The sequence below is a fragment of the Ailuropoda melanoleuca genome, chromosome 1 (genome assembly GCF_002007445.2).
Source record: "Ailuropoda melanoleuca isolate Jingjing chromosome 1, ASM200744v2, whole genome shotgun sequence".
NCBI lineage: Eukaryota > Metazoa > Chordata > Mammalia > Carnivora > Ursidae > Ailuropoda > Ailuropoda melanoleuca.
In genome coordinates, this window is record NC_048218.1 from 43,330,753 (window position 1) to 43,341,328 (window position 10,576).

The following is a 10,576-nucleotide window of genomic DNA, read 5'->3' on the forward strand; positions in this document are numbered from 1 at the left end:
TGGGACTTGCTAACAGGTCTCCTGCTGTACCCTTGCCTCCCTTGTAATCCCTTCTCCACACAGAATTCCCCACCATGGTTTTCAAGGCTCTAGGCCTCTTTATTACGTATAAATCTCTGCCTTACTCAGTACATGTTAGACATACAGGCCTTCTACTTTTCCTGAGTGGCAAGCTCCTGCTTGCCTTGGGGTCATTGCACTGGCCAATTCCTTTGACTAGAATGTTCTTTGCCAAGATCTTGTCATAGCTTTTCTCCTTTTTGATATTCACTTTTGGGTCAGATGTTACGTCCTCAGAGAGGCTTTTTCTCAGCATCCTTTTTCGATGCCCCATACCAACCCTCCTCCCTCATTGCTGCCCATCCCCAAATCATCTTTCACCACACTTATCACTGCCTGAAATCGTGTTCACTTGTAGTTTACTGGGTTATTGCTGTTTACTTTCTCTAGATAATAAGCTCCATGAAAGCAGAGACCATGTATGTTCACCATCTGGACATAAGAACAGTCCCCAGTAGGGTATATATAAACTCAATAAGTATGTGGTGAAAGATTATAAAGTCCTGTATGTGAACTCAGAAAGGCTCATCAAACCACTTTACAGCTAGGGTAACTTTGCGGCAAGCCACAAAATGTGAATTAAGACATACACATTATGCAGATTCATAATTAGTAAACCTTAAACTTCTGTAAAGAATTCACACACAGTGATCCCACTGCAAAAATCACTGTTTTGTTTAATTCTGTCATCTCCTTAGTGACAAATTTTAGAATTGGAAACCTGGATGTTTTTTTTTTTAACCTGAGGAAAAATTCATCTTTGATAATTACAAATTTCTCAATTTATCTTTTCTCTTGAAGGCTCAATCACAAGATATAGTTCCAACCATAGGATTCAGCATAGAGAAATTCAAATCATCCAGGTAATTCACTTTATTATACTTTATTATACTAAGAAGTTGTGGGTGAAAAGTGATAATATTAGATCTACCTAGTCATTCCTTCTATTCTTAGAAAAAGTAATTCGTTGTTTCAGAAGTCCATAGATGGTAAATTATTTGTACCACTGCCTCTGGATTATTTTTCAGAATTTAGACTTTAGACAAATTTTATAATCTCGCTAGCAAGGAAAGCATCATTTTTTATATGTTATTCATTACAAAATGCTATTTATATTAAAAAATTTATTTTATGAGACTCGTACTTGAAAATTGGCATAAGTTGAATATTGTATATTCAAGGGTGGTTTCTTTGAACACAACTTAAAATTTTAAGTAAAAGTGACACTTTACATTAGTATCTTATAAGGTAGTCATGGTTTGTTTTGTTTTGGTGTTTGGTTTTTTTTTTTTTTTTTTTTTTTCTGTAGTTTGTCTTTTACAGTGTTTGACATGTCAGGTCAAGGAAGATACAGAAATCTCTGGGAACACTATTATAAGTAAGTATGTTTATAAATGTTGGTTAACTAGATGATTATGTTTTAATAACAACGATTAACAAATGTTGGTTAACTAGATGATTATGTTTTAATAGCAATGATTAACAAATAAATCCAAAGGATTATATGGGCTAGGTTGCAATATTTATTTTTTTTAAATATTTTAAAAATAATTTATGTTTTCATAAATTTAAGCACATTTTCTAATGAAAAAATGAAAATGTTTTCTAATAAAAAAGTATAATCATACTTCATATTATTTCTCAAATGCTTCAGGCCCTTCATGACCTTGGATCTTTGCTATGCTTTTCTGTTTTTAATGGCCTGTTCTATTTTTTTGCAGTTTAAAGTTAGTATAGTCAGGCTTGAAGGTTAACTCAAAAGTCACCTCCTTCGTGAAATTTCACCATTTTGCTCAGTTATTCTGTCCCCAGTGTTCACACAGTACTTTGCCATACTTCCTATATTTTAAAGTCATGTACCATAGCTGCCTCTCTAATGAGGGTGTGAACTGCTCAAGAGCAGGGATTATTTCTTACTCAGGTTATTTCTTCAAGGCCAAGTATGATGCTAGACAGATCAGTAAATATTTATTGAATAAATTTAGTTAAAATAACAGTATTAACTAACAGCTGATCCATTTGTTCTACAACCAATTCTAAACAAGATATTTTTCACCATATGCAAATAAAGTGCTCACTAATTACTTCTGATTAAGAACTGTCAAGTTACTAGAACGCAAATTATTATGCCCTCTCAGGATTTGCATGAGGTAGTAAAATGAACTCATTAACCGTTCTTATTACTAGGACTTCTTCATGTAAAAGTAATGTAACTTACTTTTGGAGTCTGACACTTATAACCAGTATCCCTTGACTAAATGTCCTTTTGTTGTTATAAACTCTTGCCTTGAAATGGTTATAAGATGACTGCCAGATCAGATTTTAATTTTTATTGATTAGTTTTTTCCTGCTAATGTGGAAACAAATATTGTATTCCTCAGATATGAGCCAAAGGAGATTTTTTTCAGATATTCTTTTCAATGAGTGCTTTAATAGATTGAAGTCAAATTTAAATCATACAGATCAGAGGACCTCTGAGGTACGGAGAAAAGAGTTCTTCAGATTTGAGAGTTAATTTGGTAAAGGAAAAGTGGCATGTTTATGGTAGCTTGCATTAAATTCTCTGGAGAAACGTGAATTGTTTTTTGGGGTTTTTTGTTTCTGTTTTTTGTTTTTTTAGGAAACCTGAGTTTCAGTATAGGATATTTTTTATTGTTCCTCCACTTAGTTGATAATTCTTTTTTTTTAAATGTATTTATTTTAACTACTATTTTAAAATTACAGATAACAAAAATACATAGAAAATAGTTTCAAGAAAAGGAAACATTTCTGATTTTAATTCCTTTTTCTTCAAAATCCTTTTGGAAGAAGTTAATTAGGAACACTATAGCTAAATTGTAGGTTGAATAGTAAATAGGTTACTATAGAGAATCTGCAATAGTAAATTTATATCCTATATCTATATTTTTTTTAATATGAATGAACAAGTGAATTTTAATCTATTAGACTGAAAGAGGTTAAAAAGATTAAGTCTACAGCAAAATAAGTCACTCTTATACTGGGAATGTAACAGCTTTTCAGGAAAATTTATCAGTATCTTTTAAAATGAAAAATGTTCATGCTATCTAGCCATCATTTTGTTTCTTGAAAAGTATCCTATGACTAGCACTAGTGGACAAAGATATATATAGAAGAATATGTTTTGAATACTGTCTATAATGACGTGTCAATTATAAAAAGAAAAATACTGCTCTTAACAAAAATATGTGCTTAGAATATATAGAGAAGAAAAAAAATTTAGTGGCATGTGCACCAAACCATTAATAGCATTTGTTTTTGGAACAATAAGATTATAAGGGAAGTTTACTTTGTCATTGCATATTATCTTTATAATATGAAAAACTAATAAAGTATAAAATATAAGGAATATACATTTTTAATATTTGGAAAATATAGAAAGAATAAAATTTTTTCTGTAAATTTCACTACTAATAAATTTACCATTGTTAATCTTTTTTGTGTTTTTTTTCTTTTTTGTAATATAAAATATATACCTTACATAATTGAGAAGGGAGTCTTCTCAATTATGTACCATATATAGTTTTTTATCCTGCTTTTTCAGTTAACATTCAGTTATAAGAATAAATCAGGAAAAACATACAAAGAATATAACTAATGCCTGGCTGCTTATTATTTTTTCATATGCCTATGCCTGTTTTTATAATCATTCTGTTATTGGACATAAAAGCTATTCTCAGTTTTTGAAGATTATAAACAGTCCTTCAGTTAACAGGTCTTACTGCATAGATCTTTGTCATAGTTCACGTTTCCTTAGAATAAACTCCAGAAATAAAATTACTGGCTCAAAGAGATTGAACATTTTTAAAACTGTTGGTAGATATTTCCAATCATATCAGTTTCTATGGCTACTGGTAATATATGACCGGTGATAACCTATGTTCATTTTTTTAAAGTGATAGATAATGTTACTCAGTTATTTTATTTTTATATTCATGTGATTGCTAATGATATTGAACTTTTAAAATCTTAATTTATAACTGGAATAAGTGATTCACAGAAAAAGGTAATACAGTGTAAAATACTATGCTGTTAGAATGGCAAAAATGGAAAAAAATGTTAAGAGCCATGCTGGAAAGGGGGTGGGAAAAGTACTGGTAGTATAAATCAATAAAGTATTTCTGGAATACAGTTTGTCAATGTTTATCTAAAACTTTAAATTTTGCATGTATTCCCAGAAATTTTATTCCTAATTACAAGTCTTAAGATACCAAGAAATTTAAAAAATGTATTTAGGAGGATGTTTATTCCCAAGTTTTCCACAGTAAAAAAAATTAAAATTCATATCCAAGTCCACAGTATTTGACGACACATCCGTGCAATGGGATAATTTATAATCATTAAAAGAAAGATGCAGAAGGAATCTGTGATAAATGCCACTGTGATCTGTAAGTGAATCCATAAGCCAGTTCAGTGGCTGGTTATCAGCTTTAAAAAAATCAAATAGAATAAAATAAAAGCTATTTGTAAGTATTATTTCTGGAAACTTACTTCAAATACAGTTCCATATACTTACGTGTCTACTGCATCTTAATGTAAAATGTATTTCTCACTATGGTTATGATAAAGAAATATTTGAGAAACACTGGTATAGAGGCTTAATGTTTCATACAAAAGTAGTTCAAACTATACTGCAAAAAAAAGATCAAGGAAATGTATATATATCAGAAAGGCAAGGTATAAAATAGCAAGATTCCATTTAAATACAAATGTAGGTACTCATATGTGAATATACACAAAGAAAATGTCAAAATTTATTTACCCCAAAATAGTAATAATGATTGCATCTGTGTAATAGGATTATAGTTTTACTCGTAATTTTTAAAAATCATGAAATAAGTCATTAAATTTACCATATTATCAACCAATTGAGAAGAAATTATTTTACATGAAATATGACTAAAGGTAATATATTAGTCACTCATATAATCTAATATATAATGAAAAGATAATACACAGGTTAGGAAATGCAAATGAATACTAAACATGGAAAAATGTATAAGTTCATCTTTAATTTTTCTCATTCCTTATACAGAGAAGGACAAGCCATTATTTTTGTCATTGATAGTAGTGATAGATTAAGAATGGTTGTGGCCAAAGAAGAACTTGATACTCTGCTGAATCATCCAGGTATATGTGTATGTCTGTGATATCTGTGCTTTAAGGTCTGTTTACATAAGATTTTTTTTGTTCTTTGGTCTTGGCAGAAAGTGTTATTTATTCTATGTAATTATCTCTTATTTAAAATTTTTACATATTTTTAATTGAAACATAAATACAGCATTCTACTAGTTTCAGGTGTACAATATAATGATTCAACAGCTCTCTACATTAATGAGTATATTACTCCCCTTTGTTTTTGAATTTTAAAATACAGTAATTATTCAGAATTCATATCTACCTCCATAGCACCATGTATTTTTTAAATTTCAAAGCTTTTTGCAGTGTTTTTCAGGTCTCCAACCTTTATTTCCCCCAAAATAAAAATGTTCCTCTGATTGCATAAATAATATGTGTCAATAGCAAAAAAATGGAGACAGGAAAAGAAGAAAGAAGGAAGTAAAAATCCATGTATTTTAATACTCATTAGAATTATTTTGGTTACCATCTTTTCATACATGTATATATATGTATGATTACACAGCATTTCTTACATATTCTGAGAATTCTTCTAAAATGGATCTTTTCTATTTTTAAACTGTAACTGCCAGCCCTACCCTCTTTTCAAGATACCGGTATTAACCATTTGGTACTTTTTCTCATTATTATTTACTAAAATGGGATCATATTCTCTACACTCTTCTGCATCTACCTATTCTCGGAGAACACTAAATGATGGAAATCCTTTCAAGTCAAAATGCATATATGTAATTATTTTTTTTAGTAGTGCCTAATATGCCATACTATGAATATACCACCATTTATTCTATTATTTACCTATTATTAGGTATTTATTTTTTTTCTCTAAACACAATTCTCCAGTGAGTATTGTGGAACTCTGCATTTCTAGCTTTACTCATGGGAAAAGATTTAAGTGGTCTTTGTGCTATGACTTTTAGGAAGAGGTGATGGTTTAAATGCAGTGCGGATTTGTTAGAAATAAAATGGAAATAGTGTGGGACTTTCTAACAGTTCTTCCTGTTTAACCACAATAACTGGTATTTTTAGTGAACAACCTTAAGCTTATTCATATATTTGGGGTAATAATTATCTAGCCTGTACATTTTATGTGAGTCTCTCACTTTTAAAAATTTAACAGTCTTTTATCTGGGTTGAGAATGCATTTTTGATTATGCATTCCCTTTGTGTTAATCTTTCCACTTTCTCCTCAAAAACTGTTATAATGTTGACCAGTAAGATGGAATGATCCCTATAAAATCAGTTTCAAATAAAATGGAAACCTTGGTTTCCTCAACTGAAGCCTTGTCCAAGTAAGCTATCTTTATGTACTAATGCATTAATTTTGGGGGATAGATTCCCAAAGAAGGATTTCTCAGCTGAGGTATACATGAACTTTAAACATTTTTTAATTTAATTTTACTTTTTTACTGAAGTATAGTTGACATACAATGTTAAGTTAGTTTCAGGTGTATAATATAGTGATTTAACAGTTCGTCATGTGGTGCTCACCATGATTAGTGTGGTTACTGTCTGTCACCGTACGAAGTTTACAATATTATTGACTATATTCCCTATGGTGTACTTTTTATCTCGGTGACTTATTCATTTTATAATTGGAAGTTTGTAGCTTTTAATCCCCTTCACCTATTTCACCCATCCCTCCCACCTCATCCCCTCTGGCAACCATCGGTTTATTCTCTGTATTTATGAGTTTTTGTTTTGTTGTGTTTTTGTTCATTTGTTTTGGTTTTTAGATTCTTCATATAAGTGAAATAATGGTATTTGTCTTTCTCCGTCTGAGTTAATTTCACTTAGCATAATACACTCCAGATCTACCTACATTGTCACAAATGGCAAGATCTCATCCGTTGTGACTATTATTCAGTTGTTTACCACATCTTCTTATCTGTTCATTTGATGATGGGCAGTTAGGTTGCTCCCATATCTTGCTACTATAAATAATGCTGTAATACACATAGGAGTGCATATATCTTTTCAAAATAGTGTTTTTGTTTTCTTGGAATAAATACCCAGTACTGGAATTATTGGCTTACATGGTCTTTCTAAGAATTTTAACTTTTTGAAGAACCTCCATACTGTTTTGCACAGTGGCTCCACCAATTTACATTCCCATCAATAGTACATGAGAGTTCCCTTTTCTTTACATTCTCACCAACACTTGATATTTCTCGTTTTTTTGATATTAGCCATTCTGGCTGGTTTGAGGTGATATCTCACTGTGGTTTTGGTTTGCATTTCCCTGATGATTAACTGAACATCTTTTCTGTTTGCCATCTGTATTTCTTCTTCAGAGAAATGTCTATTCATGTCCTCCACCCATTTTTAAATTGGATTATTAGTGTCTTTTGGTGTTGAGTTGTATGAAGTCTTTATATATTTTAGATCTTAATCTCCTATCAGATATATGATTTGAAAATATCTCCTCCCATTCAGTAAGTTACCTTTTCATTTTGTTGATAGTTTCCTTCACTGTGTAAAAGCTTTTTAGGTTAATGTAGTACCAGTAGTTTATTTTTGCTCTTGTTTCCCTTGCCTGAGGAGACATATCCAGAAAAATGTTGCTACAGCTCATGCCCAAGAGATTGCTATGTCTTCTTATTGGAGTTTCATGGATTTGGGTCTTCCATTTAGGTCTTTAATCCATTTTGAGTTTATTTTTATTTATGGTATAAGAAAGTGATTCAGTTTAATTCTTTTGCATGTAGCTGTCCAGTTTTCCCAGCAGCATTTATTGAAGAGACTATCTTTTCCTATTGTATTTTCTTGCCTCCTTTGTTGTAGATAAATTGACCACATAAGCATGGGTTTGTTTCTGGGCTGTCTATTCTGTTTCATCATATTTTTGTACCAGTACAATACTGTTTTGATTACTATAGCTTTGTACTGTAGCTTCAAATCTGGGATTGTGATACCTTCAGCTTTGTTCTTCTTAAGATTACTTTGGAGTCTTTTGTGGTTCCATACAAATTTTAGGATTATTTGTTCTATTTCAGTGGAAAATATTATTGGTATTTTGATGGGAATTGCATTAAATCTGTAGGTTGCTTTGGGTAGTATGGACATTTTGACAATATTCTTCTAATCTGTGAGCATAGTATATCTTCCCATTTGTTTGTGTTGTCTTCAGTTTCTTTCATCAGTGGCTTACAGTTTTCAGAGTACAAGTCTTTCACCTCCTTGGTTAAGGTTATTCCTAGGCATTTTATTTATTTTTTTTTTGATGCAGTTGTAAATGGGATTGTTTTCTTAATTTCTCCTTATGCTACTTCATTATTGGTGTATAGAAATATAACAGATTTCTGTATATTAATTTTGTATCCTGTAACTTTACTGAATTCATTTATTAGTTCCAATAGTTTTTGTTAGAACTTTTGGGTTTGCTATACATACGATGTCATTTGCAAACAGTGATTGACAGTTTTGCTTTTCCCTGCCAGTTTGTATGCCTTTTATTTCTTTTTCTTGTCAAATTACTGTGGCTACAACTTATAATACTATGCTGAATAAAAGTGGCAAGACAAGACATTATTGTCTTGTTCCTAATTTTAGAGGAAAAACATTGTTTTCCACCATTTAGTATTATATTAGCTGTGGGTTTTTCATATGTGGCCTTATTATGTTGATGTATGTTCTCTCTAACCCCATTTTGCTGAGAGTTTTCTTTATCATAAACTGATGTTGTATTTTGTCATATGCTTTTTCTGCATCTGTCATATGCTTTTTATCCTTCATTTTGTTCATGGGCTGTATCATGTTGATTGATTTGGTAATATTGAACCATCCTTGCATCCCTGGAATAAATCTAACTCGATCATGGTATATTGATCCTTTTAATGTATTGTTGAGTTCGATTGGCAAATATTTTGCTTGCATCTATGTTCATCAAGAATATTGACCTGTAATATTTTTTTAGAGTGTTTTTTCTGGTTTAGGTATCAGTAATGCTGGTCTCTTAGAATGAATTTGGAAGTTTCTTTCCTGGAATAGTTTGAGAAGGATAGGTATTAACTCTTCTTTAAATGTTTGGTAGAATTCACCTGTGAAACCCACTGGTCCTGGACTTTTGTTTATGGGAGTCTTTTGATTTTTGATTCAGTTTTGTTGCTAGCAATGTCTGTTCAGATTTTCTGTTTCTTCTTGATTCAGTCTTGGAAGATTTTATGTTTCTAGGAATTTATCCATTTATTCTAGGTTGTCCAGTTTGTTGGCATATAATTTTTCATAGCAGTCTATTATAATCCTTGGTATTTCTGTGGTGGTTCTTCAGTTCTTCTCCTCTTTCATTTCTGACTGTAGTAACTCCTCATAACTCCTAGTAACTTTGGGCTTTGTTTGTTGTTCTTTTTCTATTTCTCTTAGGTAAAGGATTATAATGTTTATTTGGAGATTTTTTGTTGTTGTTGTTTCTTGATGTAGGCCTGTATTGCTATAAACTTCCCTCTTAGAACTGCTTTTGTGAGGGGTGCCTGGGTAGCCACCCAGTTGGTTAAGTTTTGGACTCTTGATTTCGGCTCAGGTCATGGTCTCATGGGTCATGGGAAGTGAGCCCTGCTTCTCTCCTTCTCTGTCTCCTTCTGCCCCTCCGGCCCTCTGCGTACTCTCTCTCTCAAAAAAAGATATCTTAAAACAGAAATCTTAAAAAATAAAATAAACCCCTGCTTTTTCAGGGTGCACAGGTGGCTCAGTCAGTAAAGTGTCTGACTCTTGATTTTGGCTTAGGTCATGATTTTGGGGTCCTGAGGTCAAGTCCTACATTGGGCTCTGCACTCAGTGTAGAGTCTGCTTGAGATTCTCTCTCTCTCCCTTTGCCCTCCCCCCACCCTCCTCATGCTATCTCTCACTTCCTTAAATAAAAATAAATAAAATCTTATTAAAAAAAGAACTGCTTTTTGCTGTTTCCCTAAAATTTTGAAGCATTGTGTTTTCATTTTTATTTGTCTCTAAGTATTTTTTTATTTCCTTTTGGATTTCTTCATTGACCCATTGGTTGTTTAGTCTCCGTGTATTTGTGTTTTTTTCTGTTCATTTTCCTGTAATTGATTTCTCATTTCACACCATTGTGATCAGAAAAGATACTTGCATTTACAATAACACCAAAAACCATACGTTACCTTGGAATTAACTTAACCAGAGACGTAAAGGACCTATACGCTAGAAACTATAGATCACTTTTGAAAGATATTGAGGAAGACATAAAAAGATGGAAAAATATTCCATGCTCATGGATTGGAAGAATTAACATAGTTAAAATGTCCATACTACCCAGAGCAATCTACACTTTCAATGCTATCCCGATCAAAATACCGAGGACATTTTTCAAAGAACTGGAACAAATAGTCCTTAAATTTGTATGGAA

At 31.7% G+C, this 10,576-nt stretch overlaps 1 protein-coding gene across 3 annotated transcripts in view; it reads left to right on the forward strand.

The window, feature by feature from the left end:
* ARL6 (ADP ribosylation factor like GTPase 6) overlaps positions 1-10,576 on the forward strand; it is a 39,886-nt gene that overhangs the window by 9,513 nt on the left and 19,797 nt on the right. For all 3 annotated transcript variants that reach the window (XM_019800496.2, XM_034657146.1, XM_011225959.3), the window contains exons 3-5: positions 862-923; positions 1,370-1,438; positions 5,114-5,208. In XM_019800496.2, coding sequence (XP_019656055.1) covers positions 862-923; positions 1,370-1,438; positions 5,114-5,208 — 226 coding nt within the window. The remainder of the gene's footprint in view (positions 1-861; positions 924-1,369; positions 1,439-5,113; positions 5,209-10,576) is intronic.